The sequence below is a fragment of the Tamandua tetradactyla genome, chromosome 10, assembly GCF_023851605.1.
Source record: "Tamandua tetradactyla isolate mTamTet1 chromosome 10, mTamTet1.pri, whole genome shotgun sequence".
NCBI lineage: Eukaryota > Metazoa > Chordata > Mammalia > Pilosa > Myrmecophagidae > Tamandua > Tamandua tetradactyla.
The window spans coordinates 98,771,909-98,789,509 of NC_135336.1; the positions used below are offsets into that span (position 1 = coordinate 98,771,909).

Below are 17,601 nucleotides of genomic sequence, written 5' to 3' on the forward strand. Positions count from 1 at the left end.
AATGATTGTCACAAAGTACACACTGGTGGTGATACTTAATGTTCTCATTCATTAGCATTTATTTCTATTAAGGGGGTTAATTTATATTAAGCTAAGGGAATTAACTTATGTGTTTTAGAAATCTTTAAATACAAAAATATGTTTCCCATTCCATGTACTAGAGTAACTTTCCAGAAACCTACAACCTCCGGATGGGCCCCTGGTCCAGATAAACCCTGAAACCTAGAGAGCCCAGTCTTTCCAGAACATCAGCTAGTTCCATCTTCCTACCCCGTATTATTGACCGAGCCTCCAACATGAAAAAGTTTGAATGGCGGTAGCCCAAACACCCCTAAAGAGAGGGACAGAAAGATCAAAGGTGATGGTGGAGTTATACAGAGAAGATAGGATTTAACAAATGAAGATGAATGCTGAATCACTAAGTTGGTATCTCTTTTAGTCTCTAGTATCTTAGAGCAGCTAGAAGTAAAAACCTAAAATTGTGGAATTGTAACCCATGTCAAGTTCTGGCATCTGTTCTACAACTAATTGTGGTGCTGTGCTTTGAAATTTATTGCTTTTTTGTATATATGTTATTTTTCACACACAAAAAAAATTCTATTGTGATGATAAAAATATATTCCTTCTAGCCTCCTCTATTCTGGAGCAGCTAGAAGGAAAAACCTGAGTGGATCGTAGGGGAGCCCATGACAGACTCTGGGATCTGCCCTGTAACTACTGGTTGAAGAGTGCTTTGAAAACTTTAGCTTTTTTCTTTCTTTGTTTTGTATAGATGTTATATTATACAATAAAAAGTTTTTAAAAATGTATTTCCAGAGACTTCTCTTAGCCCTCTGTCTAGATCTTTTCCATGAAATCAGCCTCAACCAAAAGTACGATCTTTTCCCAAGGTAACTGCACTAGGACATTGATAACTAAAAAGAATGTCAACTGCCTTGCTCTGGTGGGCATCTTAGGTGTATTTTGGTGTTATTGTCTAACCAAAAAAATATTGGAGATTTTTTACTTATTACACTTTTTTTTCCATATTTTTAACACATTTTGACATACGACTCCATACACCATTTTAATCTGATACACAGTTTACATTCTTCAAATTATTTATGGCTGATTTCTAGTCCTTAAAAATATTAATATATTTTTTATGATGGGATCTTGGATTATTTATATTGTTTGTAGGAATTTGATAATTTTAAAGTAGATATATTTGCTGCCACTTTTAAATTTCATTTCCTACATCTTTAATCGCTAATTTATAGAAGGAAAAGTGATTCTAATTTAATTCAGTCAATTTAATTTTTTTTCCTGCAATCTTGTGTCATATACAAGATTAGATTTGGGGATGGAGAAGAATTGATTTCTGTCCTCGAGCAGGGAATAAAGTGCCCTAAGCGTTGCCTCTCACCCATGGTCATAATTATAGGGAAGGGTGAGAAGCACACTTGAGGATGCAGCTGCAGGAATCCCTTGGGCAGGCTGGGCCTGAAGACACACGGGACGCTGGGCAGAAAGTTCTAGAAGACAGCTGGTCCTCTGGGCTGTAGAAGATGTCCATTCCAGAGTACTGCGGGGCACCTCCAGCAGGACAGGGCTGGGGGAGGGATGGGACCATGCAGAGGGCGGGGTCCGTCCAGCCCCCACGCCCCCTCAGCTGCGCCCTCCACCCAGCACCCTCACCCCCCCCCCCCCAGCCCCACAGCAACCCAGCAATGTCGTGGCCCTACAAGGAAACTCAGACGCTCTCCCCGTGCAGAACTCCAAAGACTCGGGAAATATTCGGAAAACAAAATTGCATCATTTATTTGCATGGCATTTCACAACGGAATGTCACAGTTTAAAAAAAGACATGAGACAGAAGACAAACAGTTGGTCACATAAATAAAAACACACAAAAGAAGAAACACCCGTTCGCCGTGGCGCCCTTTCTTAAAGTCTGGCTTGGGGACGGCGCACCTTGGGGCGCGGCGAGTCTGCAGGGTCCCTGGGATTGGGGCGCGTGGGGGAGAGGCCTCGGGCAAATGGGATTGTCACAACCTTCCGCCCGAGGCTAAATCCAGCAGGGGAATCGCTGCGGTGTCCCTGCCCCCTGCCGATGGTGTTCTCGCAGAGGCGGCGGGGACCCCCGCAAAAACACTGCAGCTTCCCACTCCGCGGTGATCCAGAGGGGCCGGGGGAGTCCACCGGGGGTCCAGAGGGCACCCCTCTTGTTTGTCACAAGCACACGTGGTTCTTCTCCACACAGTCACTTTGAGAACAAACACATCACCGTGCCCACCCCGCACAAGGGCGGCAGTTTCATCAGAGAGCCCGATGGAGGTGGATCGCTCCCACCTCCACGGGGGCAGCGAGGTAGCAAGATGCAGAGCCGGTGCGTGGAAACAGTGCATCCTTAACTGCGGGTCCCTGGCTGGCCCAGGTCACCTCCATCCCCACGGGATAAGCGGGCATGAGGAGGACCGTGGGACGCCCCGCCTCTGCACTTTTCTGAGGATCTCTCCGAGGCAGCCAGGAGGGGGGCGAGGGAGGAGGCTGGCTCTGCAGCCCCAGAGCCCTGCTCGGCAACACGCAGGCTGGGGCCCAGCAGAGGACAGTATGCGGGCTCGCGTGGGGACTCTGCGCAGTGGCTGCCCTTACTCCACGGGCTCTGCCCACACTCACCCCAGGAAGAAGAAAAAGGCATGTGATGCCCTTACAAGGGTCAAGGTCATCGCTCATGAGGGACAGGTCCCTTCCTTTCCAGCCATGTCTGGAGTTGCTAAGAAGGCACTAAGATGGTCAGCAAGTACCCTTGGTGAGCACAGGCCTGAGGGTCCCCCCACCCCGATTTCTCCAGCATGTCCATTTCTCTTTCCATCTCAAGCCATCCTGCAGTTGAGTCACCATCTCCAAGTTCATCAGCAGGAATGCAATGAGGTGGCCTCTACCTGCTGCCCCCCTGGCCCAGCCAGTCCTGGTCACCTCTCTCTGACAAGGCAAAGAGTCAAAAGAGTCAAGCCCAGACCAACGGGCCGCAACTGTGGCCAGCACAGACCATGGAAAGTGCCAAAGTCAGAGAAGTACACTATTTCATAAAAATGAAAGGACCTTTGAATCATTTTTAAAAACATATAATGCAGAGGGAATGAAAAATCTGCCCCTTCATTTTCTGAGGAAGTGGTTTCAAGGACACAGGATGACTAGATTAGCTGTTTGCCTGTTCAGAAAGGAAAAAAGAAAAGTGTTATTTTCTTAAAGCAAAAAACAATGTTTTTTTCCCTAGATTGACATGAGGCATTTATAAACCAAATCAGCAAGCTTGTCAGGATAAGGGCTCTTTTTCCTACAGTGTGAAAGTCAGTGTTGGGGAATGGGCCCCCAGGGAGAGTGCTGCTTTGTGAAGAGGAGGTACCAAGGAGAATGGGGCATGTGGAGGGCCGAATCATTTAGCAAAGTTGGGGCACAAGCCTTTTGCTAGAAAAATCAAGCTTGACTTTGGCAACTGAACTACATCAATTAGTGGTGAGTCCCTGCTTTCCACCCCACCATTCTCCGGCCACTCACTGCTCTGACCTTGCAGTCCCCTAAGCCACTATTGTCTCGTTCTCTCCTGCACTGGAGACAGTCCACCCCTTCGCCTGGCTAGACCCGCCTTGAAGTAACTGGAATGTCTTGCCCTCCTGGCCACCAGCCCTGACAGGAAAGCTGGGATTCTCCACTTCCCACCAGTGGCCAGGCTCCCAAAGGGCTGGCACGAAGGGTCATCTGAAGACACTGGGTCCTCTGGTTTATTTGAGGAAGACACAGGCCAGACCTTTGGGACAATGTCCTCTGGTTCTGCCCCTCCCTCAATAAACTGGGCACCTTTGGCTACTTAAAAGGGAAAAGACAGAACACTTGCTCTGCAGAGTGCTGGTCCTGAGGACTCTGCGAGGGAGAGAAGAGATTCGGTTCCCACCCAAGAAACGGGAAGTGCCAAGGAGAGGTGTGGGTTAGGATCACGGAGGAACCCAGGGGTCTCTCCCCTCCTCGGCCCCCACCCCCAAAAATGGAATGTATTTCCCATTCCATGCACTAGAGTAACTTTCCAGAAACCTACAACCTCCAGATGGGTCCCTGGTCCAGATAAGTCCTGAAACCTAAAGGGCCCAGCCTCTCCAGAACATCAGATAGTTCCATCTCCCTACCCCGTATTATTGACAGCCCCTTCCAAATAAAAAGTTAGAATGACCATAGCCCAAACACCACTTAAAGGATTGAAGTGGGGGGGGGGGGGGAGGGGGCGGGGGGCAGGCACGGTGACCCATGTGCGGTTAGCTCCAGACCCTGGAAAGCTGCGTCCCAGATGCCTTCATCCAAGCACCGCTGACCATGACACAAGTGATACTGGGCAGCGGCAGAGTGGGGATGGAGAAGGCGATGCTGACCATGATACGTCAAAGCCCCCAGCCCATGGTGGCCAGCAGGCAGCTTCTTGGTAGTGGGGCCACACTGCCTGGGGCTCTGGACTGAGATGCAGTGGGCCAGCGAACTCAGTCAGAAGAACGAGAGACTCACCCGCATCTGCTGGTAAATCCAGTCGATAAATACTGTCATATTTCCATACACCCCAGGCCTGTTAGGCTTGGCACAGCCGGATCCCCAACTTGTGTCCCCGATCAGCCACCAGATGCTGTTCTTCCAAGTGACCAGAGGGCCTCCACTGTCACCCTGAGGGACAAGTCACAAAGAGCAGAGACTTGGCTAGTGCCTTTCTTATCTCCATGAGCGGTAGGGGTGAGCTCCCCTGGGGAGAACATCTGGGAAATATTTAGCCCCTGTGCTGGTTTGAAAGGATGTATGTACCCTGGAAAAGCCGTGTTTTAATCCTAATCCCCTTTTGTAAAGGCAGCCATTTCTTCTACTCGCTATTCAGTATTGTATGTTTGAAACTGTAATTAGATCACCTCCCTGGAGATGATCTAACAACCACAGTCAAGAGTGGTTGTTAAACTGGATTAGATGGATATGTGTCTCCACCCATTTGGGTGGGTCTTGATTAGTTTACTGGAGTCCTATATAAGAGGAAACATTTTCAAAAAAGCGAGAGATTCGGAGAGAGCAGAGAATGCTGCAGCACCACGAAGCAGAGAGTCCACCAGCCAGTGACCTTTGGAGATGAAGAAGGAAAACGCCTCCCTGGGAGCTTCATGAAACCAGAAGCCAGGAGAGAAAGCTAGCAGATGATGCTGTGTTTGCCATGTACCCTTCCAGCTGAGAGAAAAGCTCTGACTGTGTTCGCCATGTGCCTTCTCACTTGAGAGAGAAACCCTGAACTTCATTGGCCTTCTTGAACCAAGGTATCTTTCCCTGGAAGGCTTAGATTGGACATTTCTATAGACTTATTTTAATTGGGACATTTTCTCAGCCTTAAAACTATAAACTAGCAACTTATTAAATTCCCCTTTTTAAAAGCCATTCTGTTTCTGGTATATTGCAATCTGGCAGCTAGGAAACTAGAACAGTCCCTAAGAGGCTTTCCCAGTGATAAATTTCAGTCTATGTCAGCTAATAATTGTCATTCATATTTCAATAGCCAAAGCACTTATTTCTGTTCTGCAAGACTTTTAACGAATCAAAGCTTTTTCAGAGGAAGCAGAGGCAAGTGGTGTCTATTGGCCGTACTTGCTTCATTCCCCCCAAAGTACTTTTCGTGCTGTCAGCAGCCTCCACTTGTCAGGGCTGCCCCCCACCTCATCCCAGCTGGGGCTCCACGAACCCCAGGAAAATCCTGCCTCTTTCGGGATCCCTGCTCGCCCTGGTTGGTTCAGCAGGAGCCAGACAAGGCCAAAAGGGAAGCTGAGGCAGCAGAGACCACAGTTACCTGGCAGGAGTCGATGTTTCCCTGCAGGTAGCCCGCGCAGATCATGGCGGGCGTGATGAGGTGATTGTAGACGGATTTGCTGTTACATTTCGAGGGCTCAATCAGGGGCACCATGGCGGCATTCAGCACGTTCGAGGTCTTCCCTGAGGACAGAGGGCAAAGCGTCGGGGAGCAGGGAGACTCCTCCTGTCAGCCCCCAGGGCACTCTCGGGGTGCCCGTGCCCCACCCTCCTTCATTAGCACATCCGAACCCCGCACCCTCGCCTGGGAAACCTGGGCTGTCCTTGCAACAGGAAGGGATTTGGTTCATCATAGCTGTAGAGCTCGGTTTCAAGAGACTTCCAGACGTTGGCGCTAAGTAAGCCCACTGGTGTCCTAAACTGCCCTGTCTCATCCACCCGGTGGCTTGATGCTTAGGAACCATTTTCTCCTCTCCCCACCTCTATGGCTCCCTCTTCACCAGCCCTTCCCTGAGAATGCCCAATGAGCTCTTGTATTCCCCACGGCAAACAAGCCTCTCGATCCCAAGTGGTCTTCCATCTATTCTGTCCCTGCACATTACAACTCCTCAAAACCCTTGTCTATACTTGCTGTCTGTGCTTCTTCACCTCCACCTTGCTACGTCCACTTGAATGTCTGCTGGGCACCCCAAACCTAACATGCTTCCAGAAGCCCTCATCACAGACTCTGCTCCCCCAAACTCTCACCACCCAGGCTTCCTCATCTTGGAAAACAGCACCACCACACGCCCTGGTGCTCAAATTCAAAAGTGCAACTTCTCACTCTCCCTCCCCTTTCCCATTCAACCCATCACCAAAGCTCCACCTGAAATCCATCATTGTTGGTCTACCTCATGCCCGCCATCTTGGTCTGAGCTGCCATCTTGTCCCAAGGGAACCTCAGCCATGGCCCCCTCACTACTGGCCTCCTCCTACTCTTGCTCTCCTCCAACACTCCCCACACAGCCATCATCCATATTTTAGAAACAGGGGCCGTCACTCCCCCACTTTAAACCTCCTGACCACTTGCTATTTCACTCAGGATAGAAGCCAGAGTCCCCACCCCAGCCTATAAGGTCCTACATGGACTGGTCCGAGTGTCTCAGCCCCATGTCCTATGCCCTGGCTTCACTGTCTTTCTGTTCCTTCAACATTATCATTCCAGTCTCAGCTCAAATGCCACCTCTTCCGAGAAGCTTCTCTGACCACCCTTCAAAGTAAGCAGCCCTCCACTATGTGAAAATAGCAACTCCAGTTATCTATTTCTCCATCTGTCTGACCACCCCAGGCCCCAGACATCCATCCAATCACAAGACCTAGAGGAGGGCAGAGGTGATGGTGTTGTTTGTTCATGGCTGCAGTCCTGGCATCTCGGGAGCCCAGCCGATATGAGGTGCTCTCCAAATATTTGTCAAGGAAATAAGAGAATGACGTTTCCTTTCATCTTGGCTGCTATGAAAGCCCCACTCAACCACAAGGCTCAGCTGGCTGGAGACCAGAGGCCAGGACACCTACCACCACCCCTCCCCCAACACTCACCCAAATCACCCAGCCCTTGTCCTTCCTATGTCTTTTAAAGGAGTTGCTATGTGTATGCCCTAAATGCTTTTTGGAAGTAGAAGGTTGGAAACAACATTATCAAATAATTCTTCGTACTACCAAGCACTTTCAATCCTCCATAAAAATGAAACAACCAGGATCCCTTCATTTGAGAGATATTAGCTGAAATGAATGCAAATTGTACCTTAAGGAACCTGCCTACGCCAGGGACATGTGTATCCCTTGCACCACTACCAGGTAACAGTGACTGACTGGACAAAGCTTTGGAGGCCTGCAGCTGATTTTTCCTGGGTCATGCTTAGTCATCACAGGGCAAAGTAAGGCAGCCCTCCACCAACCGTGGGACGCAAACGTGAGGACAGTCCTCCTACACCTCACATCTATCTGTCCTCTGCAGTTCAGAAGGTGGGGTGCACACGTCACTCTTGGATCGTAGCAAGAACACTGCGTATTAGATAGGGCAGATACGAATTTTCCCACTCAGCAGTTGGGGAAACTGAGGCCCAAAGACTAGGTGATTGGCCCAAGTTCTTCCAGGCCCTAAGAAGAACCAGGATTAAGACCCAGATCTTCCACCTCCGCACCTGATGCTCTGTCCCCTGTGACCTGGGGGCTGTGTGCCCAGGAGGCCTTACCTTTCTCATAGGTGGACCCCCACCCGGAAATCCAGCAGGGCTGTGTGGGCTCCAGCATCAGGCCTGGGTTGGGGAGACACACAGGCCTTATTTTATCTGTGTGAAGAAGAGAAAGCACCCTGAACCATCTGGTCTACCTGAGGGCCTCAGGGGATGGTTTCCACCCAGACTTTCCCAGGTAAACGCCTCTGTGCCTGGTACTACCGTGAACCTGCCCAAGGAAAGTTCCAGATTCCAACACATCCTGGCACTCTCTGCCCACAGCAGGCAAGAAGTTCCACTCTGAATGCTATGCTAGTTATAAATGGAATTATTTGCTAGCTCTATTTCTGAAAATACTCAATATTGCCAGGTGGTAGAGGGCACCAAAGCCACTCAGGGGAAAGGGGCGGGAAAGCTGGTGGCCACTTCTGGCTTGTGCCCCAGAGGCCCATGATGGACAGTACACATCGCCTGTGGATTGCTGCTTCTACATATGAACCATCCCCCAACTTGAAGACAAGCACCTCATGAGGAGGTACCAGGCTTTGCATCTTCTGTGCTCATGCAGGACTAGAACCTTCCAGACCCTTAGATGGACAGACAGGAGACTAATAAGCTAAAGGGAAGCACGTTTGATTTTAATTATTTTAATGATATATTTTTATTATTTTAATTATTTTAAAATATCTTCTTTTATGATTGTATGTGGAAAAAAAGCAATGTGTGGGCAGGGGTTCTCAATGGAAGATAAATCTACCCCCCAAGGGACCAGGGTGATGTCTGGAGACAAGGTGGGTTGTCATATTTGGGCGTTGCTGCTGGCATCAGGTGGGTAGAGGACAGAGATGCTGCTTATCCCACAATGCACAGCACGGGTCACACATAAAGGGTTACCCAGCCCTAAATGCCAGTAGTGCTGCGGGCAAGAAACCCCACTCTTGACACTTGCATCGACTTATTCCATACATGTATGAATAAACCATTCTATCTGTGGAGTGCACAGGTGGTGGCCACTGCCCTGAGTCTATCATATGCACATTGTCAGCTGATTCGGCGTCTACGAAGCCCTTTCCCACCATCGAACCCCATCGTGCACACTGTCCTGGTTCAACGCAAATCCCCTCCCTCCACTTCATAGCACGTGTTTTCCTGTCAGTCACTGGCTCCGTAAGGTTTGGTCAAAATGATCCGCATACCCTAAGCCCAGAACCAAAGCACCTACCATTAAAAGTGAGAGGCACCTGCAACTTCATGAGGGCGATGTCATTGTTCTTGGTCTTGGAATCGTAATTTGGATGAGAAATCACTTTTTCTACTCTGTATCCTTTTCCATAGAACATCAAAGATTGCTGCAAAATTCCCGCAAAGACTGCCCAGTACCGTGGATTGGAAAGAGGCCTGGAAAGTCAAAGTGGACAACGCTCAGTGGCTCAGAAGGACAGACAGGAAGCCCTCTCTTGGAGGCCTCCAAAATTCATGAGCTGGAGCCAAAAGGCCCAGAGGTGGCAAGGCTTTGGGGAGGTGGCATGGCCCTGGGGAGGTGGCAAGGCTATGGGGAGGTGGCATGGCTGTGGAGAGGTGGCATGGCTGTGGGGAGGTGACAAGGCTGTGGGGAGGTGGCATGACTGTGGGGAGGTGGCGTGGCTGTGGGGAGGTGGCGTGACTACACACGCCCACAGTCACATGTGTACACATATACACCCATGCATGAATGCACAGTTACATGCATTCACACACTGTCATACACCCACATATACACATGGTAACATACACACTCATGCACTCTTGGCACACAGACACACGTAGTCACACATTCTTGCACAGTCACATAGTCATACACAACAATCACATGTGCGCACATACATGCACATACACCCCTTACTTTGCACTCCCATTCTCTTGCACATGGGCCCCTCCTCCCCACCTGGACTGGGCTCTGTAGGAATGCCTTTGTGCCTCTGGTGACTGGGGCCAACTCCGTTCATGTCTCTCCACTCCTTCCTCATCTACAGAACGAGGAGGACTTTGTGGCCAGGGGAGTCTCAACCAGGCTGCTTGGCTGGAGGGCAACTGGGCAACATTGGGTCTACAGTCCCTGATCAACAATTCCCTCCTTCCCAAGATTCATCCCAGAGAACTGAGTGGCCAGGGGGCAGAGGATTTCCCACGGTGCTGATTGCAGCTTCATTCATAAAACTGGGTGGGACTCCACCAGTCCCTTCAACTCTGGTTGCCTGCCAAACCTCCGTAGGGCGCTTATAAGACACCTTTGCCGTGGGAACCCCAGACCTACTGGCCAAGACTGTCAAGAGAAGGCACCTGGAGTTCCCAAAAGCCCACTGTGCTTTCACAGCAGCCGAGAGGCATGCACGAAGTGGGGTCCTCTTCCCCCAGCCCCAGCATTCCACATTCATCCTGCCACCTTCAGTGCAGTTAGAAAATGACCAAACAGGTACTGAACCGGTAGCCAGTGCCACTAGTGCAAGCTCACTGAGCTCAACGCCACCAAAACAACAGCCTTGTTGAGTGAGGAGACTGCCAAAAGTCATGTGCTAAATCCCTGCTTACACGAGAAGGTGGGGTGGGGGTGGGTAGCTTGTCCATGAAGGTGGACATTATCAATTATGGCCCCCCAAGCCCATCCCTGCTCCTGTGGCCAAGGAGACCATGGAGAAGCTTCTAGCAGGCTGCGAGCAGCTCAAGCTTCCAGGGGGTTCAGCCTTCCCGAGAGGGCAGTGGTTTCCCAGAAGGCTATGACAGAGCAGAGGGGAGGACAGGCTGGACAGCTGCCTCCCTGAGCGTGTCGGCAGCCTCGGCGAGTGTGGTGCAGTCCCCCAAGGGTGTCACAGCCTCCACAAGCGGGCTGCAGCCCCCGTGCACCCCCGGGGCCCTGGCCCAGTGCACGGCACTTGTCCCGTTTACAGACCAGGATGAAGGGTTCGCCGTGTCCCCGCCCAGGGACTTACTCTTCCACGCAGTGGGCGGCTGTCACAATCCACTCCGGGGTGACGATGGAGCCCCCGCAGACGTGCACGCCCTGCACATGCAGGCTGACCTGCCAGGGCCAGTCCCCTGGCGCCGCGGCGTCCCCGCCCACAATGCGGCTCTGGAGATGGGCGGCGGAGGAGACTCCGCAGTCTGCAGCCACAAGCACAGGGCGGCGCGGTCAGCCAAGGCGGGGGGGGGGGGGGGGGGGGGGGGTCTCCTGTTACCCTTCCTTTTGGAGACCCAACCACAGGTGGAAAAAGCAGACCCCCCCCCACCAAGAAAGCTCCTAAAGGCCCAGGGGAGGGCGATTTGGGGAGCCCCAAGGCGTTAGGAAAAGTTTTACAATGGACCAGATGCAAAGGAGATGGGAGGGGGGCAGGGCAGGCCCCAGGATTGCCAGGGCAGGCGACCAGCCCCTCCCTGGCCCCCACCCCATCAGTGCCTGGGGAAGCAAGGCAGGGGGCTTCCGTGAGCACCCCCTAAACACCCCTATGGGTAGACCGAGGCCACTCCTGCTTCCCCGAGGTGTGCCGTCCTCATTTCCCCCAGGGCAAGGTGGGACCCCCTCTCCTGGCAGCTGTGCTAGATGACCACAGCCGGACCTAGCTGTGAAGTTCCTTGGGGACTGGGAGGCTGGGAGACTGCTGGCTGGTGAGCTCAAGAGCCAGCCCCAGCGGTGTGGCCATTCCAGAGAAGGGAGGACAGTCCCTTCCATATTGACACAAGGTTTGGAGCCGCCCTATAGTCTGGACACAGATTAAGGGCCACCCGAGGCATGGCTGAAGAAGACATTAGAGAACCCGGGATCTCCTGGCCCTCTCCTCTTCCTAAATCCTGGTGCCTCCAGGGTCTGCAGGGAAATTGCTGATGCTTCACGCCCACAGCCAGCAGCAAACAGGGCACCAGCTCCCAGGTGACGGGCATTCACCAGGGCCTCTAGGGGCACCTTGCCAATATCCTGAGACCACCTGCCCTCAGTGGGCTGCTTCGTGACCCAAGGCTGAAGGCATTTAAGCACCGTGGGATTCCAAAAGGGAGCTTCTCAGGCAGAGCTGCAGTGTCTACCAAGGGAGAGGCCTTTGGGCCTGCACCCCACCCCAACATGTTTCTTTTCTCCACATCCCAAAACACAGGAGGGTACTCTTTTGAAGGTCATACATTTAAAATATGAAAAAGGAAAATTCAGAGGTACTTACCTATACAGCGTAAAGCAACCACTGTTTTTGAAGGACAGACATCACTAAAAAAAGAAAGAAGACATTTGGGTCATAAATGAGGATACATGTGATGCTCCAAATACTCAGAAGTGAACAGTTTCCTCCAATGTTCCCACTTTCTGTCTGTGCTGGTTTGAATCTGTTGTGAACCCTGGAAAAGCCAAGTTTTTTAATACCTTAATCAGTATTCCTGGGTGGGAGCTTTTTGATTGTTTCCATAGAGATGTGACCCACCCAATTGTGGGTGGTAATCTTTGCTTAGATGGAGATGTGTCTCCACCCATTCAAGGTGGGGTTGCTTACTGGATCCTTTACAAGGGGACCATTTTGAAAAAAGCTTCAGAGCCACTAGAGCCCATGTAACCAGAGACTTTGAAGAAAAGGAAAGATGAAGAAGGAAAATGCCCCTGGGGAAACATCGTGAAATAAGAAGCCTGGAGAGGAAGCTAGCAGATGTCGCCATGTTCACCATGTGCCTTAACAGTTGAAAGAGAAACTCTGAACTTGATTGGCTATTCTTGAGTGAAAGTAACCTCTTATTGGTGCCTTAATCTGGACATTTTCATAGCCTTGCCTTAATGTGGACATTTGCACAGCTTTAGAACCATAAACTTGCAACTTAATAAATTCCCCCTTTTTAAAGCCATTCTGTTCCCGGTATATTGCATTCTGGCAGCTTGCAAACTAGAATAACATCTCTGCAGAGACACAGGGCACACCACTTAAAAATCAAATCAGGTAAGAAAATCTAGAGGGCACAGAGGGGAAGAACAAGGTCAAAGCACAGGTTCACATCCCAGTTGTTTGACCTTGACCACATGACTTGACCTTTCTTTGCTTCAGTTTCCCCTCTGTTAGATGGGATAATAATAGCATCAACTCTTCAAGGGGGTGTGAGAGTAAGCTCTTGATGTTATCTTAATTCTTAGATTTTTAAAGTCATCCTCATAATTTTGAAAGGAAGCCATTTGGAAACTTCTGGGTTCATATGACTGCTTTATATTTATATAAAGTATTGAAAACAATTCAACTAGTAGTTTGCCAGGAAGCAGAAGAAAATAAGTTTCTCACTGGGGAGCTAAACATCAGGGGTTATGGGTGAAAAAGAACTAATTAATGAAGTCTCTTGTGTGGTGACTTTTCCCTTAATACAGTGAGAGAGAGAAAGAGCCCCAACTGTGGGGGCCTGCCTGGCACCCATGGCTGGCCTTGACCTTGAATGCACACAATTCCACAGCAGCAGACAGGGCAGCTCGGCAGCTGTGCTGGGTCGAGACCAAAACAAGCCCAGCCCGGAGTCATGGTGGAACACAGACACCAGATGACCACTGTCCAACCCAGTAAGCCCCCAGCAGCTCCCGTCCTGGCCAGCGAGTGCTGCTTCTTTAGCTATCACAGCTTTAGCCTCGTTCTCTCCTCCTAGATTCTAGATGAAAAATTATCAAGATACCTGGTCACAGAACTGCCCAATGGTGTCCAGTCCCAGCCAAGCCCACTTCCCTGAATGTTCCCCAAAGGCCATCTCCTGCAAACCCCAGTCCTGTAATCAGGCCTCTCCAACACCGCCTCCCGGAGAAGCCCACAGCCCCACGGTCGGCAATCTCCCTCACTGCCACAAGCCAGTAACCCCAGCTCTGCTCCTGGCAGACATTGGTTGGATGGCATCACCAATGCCAAGAAAAGAAATGTTTCCTCTAAGAGAAGAGGTTTTCTAAGAGCCTTAAGGCCAGGACTCCTCTACGTAGCTCAATGCATCGGTGCAACTAGCAACATCCAGGCACGTGCCAATCATTTCAGACCAGCCCGACCTGGACACAAACCTAAGACTTAGGTACTGAAGGGCAATTTCTGAAAAAAAAAAGAAGAGGAAAAAGAGGCACTCCCAAGGCCCCACCACATGCAAGGATTACCGATGCCCCAGACAATGGTCTTCTCTTCTCTCTTCCAAGCCCTTCGGCCACCTTGAGTTCCCAAGGTTCCTGCCAAGGCATGGCATGGCACACCATCCCTCTTCCCTCCCTCACCTCAGCTCCGTTTACTTTGGCTCTGAGATTTCACACGTAACCAAGGAAGACAAAGAAACACTCAGCGACTACAAACAGCCCAGGCAGTTGTGTTTGGTTTCCCAGGCCGGCAGGCAAACCGCAGCCTGGCCGTTCTGTGGGGCACACCTGGGTGGGCAAAACTCTCCCCCCTGGGCCGGTCCTGTTATGTTCCCAGGGGGCAGAAGGCAGCTCCCCCAGGGACACCTCGCCTTGGCCCACCCAGGAATGCACCGGGCTTCCCGCCTCCCGTGCAAGGAAAGGAAGGGCAGTGCAAACCAGTCAATCTCTTCCTCAAACCCAGGTCCTGGCGCCTGGCTGGCAGTGGTGGGACAGACCTGGGAGATGAGTAAGGCTGTGTGCAGAGAAGGACAATGTGTATTTTTAACGTGGAAAAACACTCAGATGATAGCTATCATCCCGAGAAGAAAGCTGGCTGTTTAGACAGAGGCGAAACAAAACAAGCAGCTCGCGCCAGCTCCTCCTCCAGCCTCTCCAGACTTGAGTCGTCACATATGACCTACTGTTTGAGCTCACCGGGGGCCTGCAGGAACCCTTGGAGGCCATGCCCCACCAAGGGCTCCTGCAGTTACAGGTTTCTGATATGACCATCAAGCCCGGGGGCGGCACCTGCAGAGCCTCCTGCGACTGTGACACTGCAGCAAAGTCATGCTGAGCTGCACTAGCCTGCCCTCCCTGTCCCCGGGAGCGCTGCAGCTCAGCGGCTCATGGCTTGGGGGTGGGGACTGCAGTTTGCCCAGGACAGAGAAGTTCCCGGGAAACAGGACTTCCGGTGCTAAAACCACCAAGCCAGAGTGAGTTAGTCACCGTATTTGGAGCCTTGGGGTATTCTTTTGGACTCCTAAGGCCACGTCCCAACTCACGAGCAGGGGCAGCCACACATGCTTGGAAGGAAAACAAATGAAGCAGAATCTCCGTTTTGCAATGTCATCGATGCCACCAAGGGCAGAGGGCAGAGACAAGATCTCGGCAACACTAAGAATGAGCTGCGCAGAGCGCTGCGGCTCCCTTGGACTCTAGGCTCATCCCAAACAAAAATTCATCCAGGCCCAGAGCTGCAGCGTGGACAAGCCCAAATCCCCGGCCATTCTCATAAAATGTTTCACAGGAGAAAAACTTCACCAAATACCTGAGGTAGAGCTTTTTGTAGAGGTCCCCACTCCCGGCACTGGCATTCAGCTTCATGTAGCTGGTGGCACCAGTGTCGTCGTGTACTCCTTGGCTGGAATAGAAGCTATTCCTGAAAGAAAAGGCAGAGCCGGACTGAAAGGAATGGCTACAGTTTAAGCAAGCCCAACATAATACTTCTTTTCTACAATGTTCTGAAGAGGAGAGTCCATGGCATTTTGGAAGATAAAATCATGCATTCTAATCTAATAGCATGGCCCTGCAGTCACTTGTCATCGCAACAACCCTGACGTGTCTAGTTTGGGCTACGAAACAATGAGAATAAGAACATATGAGAGTACACATAACATGATGACATTTAAAGAGGCTGAAATAATCCCCCCCCCCCTTATAAAATCCCAATTGCAATGGGACTTCAGTACTCTGGAGCTCAAACCTGGGTGCTGTTGGTTGAATTAGGTCCTCCCAAAAGGTCCCTTAAATCCTACCCACCCCCCACCCTGATTTGGAAACAGGCTCTTTGCTCATGTTGTCAAAGTCAGATGAGGCCACAGGGATTGGGGGCCCTAGACGCACAGCTGGTGCCCTTATAGGAAGAGGAGACGAGGCACAGAGGGACACTGAGGGAAGGGAAGGCCATGGGGCAATGGCATCTGTAAGCTGAGGAAGCCTGGGAGCCACCAGGGGACAGGAAAAGGAAGGATCTTCCCTTTGGAGGGGGCGGCCCTGCCCAAACCTTGATTTTAGACTTGTGGCCTCCCAAACTGTGAGAGAGTAAATTTCCATTGCTTTAAGCACCACCCCCACCTCCCACCCCCAGTTTGTGGCACTTTGTTACAGCTGCCCTAGCAAACAAAAAGCTGCCTGACATTTTGAGATATTTCACTAGCCGAGATATTTAGATAACTTTTTTGTGAACTGGTAATTCATTTTGAAAATGGGCATACTGAAAATACTCTAGAAGTTCTAGAAATTACATGGGGACAGCCTGCGGCAAGAAAACCCAGTGACTCCTGATGGCTCTCTCCCTGGGGGATGCCTGATGAGCCGCTGGCCAGAAATCACAGGGAGAGGACGTCCCCCCGACCCGCTCCCCAGACTCTCCTCCCTCCCCAGCTTGCACATAGAAGGATGAATGTTTATAAACTGTAAATCCGATGCCCAATTCTCCCCCTGCTCTAAAGCTTCAGTGCCTCCCCATGGCCCCTGCATGCAGTCCCACCCAGGAAAGAAGGCCTTGCAGAATTTGCTGCTGCTGCCCATCCCAGGTCCCACCCCAGCGCAGCTGAGGGCTCAGCTCTGGGAGTGCTCTCAGGCCGTGGGTCTGAGCCCCTGTCCCTGCAGCATGACCAGGAACCGGTGGGACCCTATGTGGGCAAAGGAGCAGTCGGGCAGGATGACAGCAAGCCATGCCCACTGCATGCAAGAGGGGGTAAGCACCAGCTGGTGCCTGGGCGGGACAAGATCCGGAGGCTGGCTTCTGGGATCCCCCTGGGAAGGAGACAGGAGTGCCCAGGCCAGCCAGGGCAAAGCTGACTCACCCTAGGCGTCTGCTGTACCCAACATGCTCAGGACGCCCCCACCCATTCTCAGGGCCATAGGGACGCACACTCACTTGTAGCCTATGTATCTGCACGCCACCCGCCCGTAGCTGTCGTTCCAGTCATCTTGGCACACGGGGTGCCAGGATTTCCCCTGTGCGGAGTAGACCTGCAGGATGAAGTTTGGTCCGTAGAGACGCACTGCGGGAGGGGGGAGACGGGCAGTGAGCTCCACCCTGTGACCTCCAGCTGCAGGAGCCCAGCCCTCCCCCGAGGACACAGGCTCAGGGAGGTGCTGCCCTGGGTTCCAGCTCCCCAGGTTCCATAGGTGGAACTGTTCCCCAAAGGGTATGCTCAAGTCCAAATCCCCAGTCCCTTGAAGGTGGCCTTGGAATAAGGTCATGTCAGATGCAATTAGTGCAGTTCAATGAGGTCAACTGAAGCAGGGTGGACTGGAAGTCCTACAAGACTGGTCAACTTATAAGAAGGGAGAGGAGACAGGTAGACATGGGGAGAAGGTCATGGGACAATGGAGGGGGCAGGGATGAAGCCACACGGCTGCAAGGCAAGATCACGGAGGATGCAGCAGCCCCCTAAGACTGGGGGAGGCCAGGGCCGCTCCTTCCCTGAGGCCCCAGGACCTTGGCCC

General features: G+C 51.5%; 1 protein-coding gene across 2 annotated transcripts in view; it reads right to left on the reverse strand.

Moving 5' to 3' along the window:
* Window positions 1-3,091: 3,091 nt before the first annotated feature.
* Window positions 3,092-17,601, reverse strand: part of TMPRSS2 (transmembrane serine protease 2) — a 36,316-nt gene continuing 21,806 nt past the window's right edge. The window contains exons 6-14 of one of the 2 annotated variants that reach the window (XM_077118955.1): window positions 17,027-17,153; window positions 15,413-15,523; window positions 12,200-12,243; window positions 10,982-11,153; window positions 9,238-9,413; window positions 8,034-8,096; window positions 5,840-5,982; window positions 4,534-4,686; window positions 3,092-3,193 (exon numbers count right to left, since the gene is read on the reverse strand). In XM_077118955.1, the coding sequence (XP_076975070.1) occupies window positions 3,182-3,193; window positions 4,534-4,686; window positions 5,840-5,982; window positions 8,034-8,096; window positions 9,238-9,413; window positions 10,982-11,153; window positions 12,200-12,243; window positions 15,413-15,523; window positions 17,027-17,153 (1,001 nt within the window). In that variant the 3' untranslated portion in view covers window positions 3,092-3,181. Of the gene's footprint in view, window positions 3,194-4,533; window positions 4,687-5,839; window positions 5,983-8,033; window positions 8,130-9,237; window positions 9,414-10,981; window positions 11,154-12,199; window positions 12,244-15,412; window positions 15,524-17,026; window positions 17,154-17,601 lie in introns of both variants that reach the window. The other variant, XM_077118954.1, reaches the window with a different exon arrangement.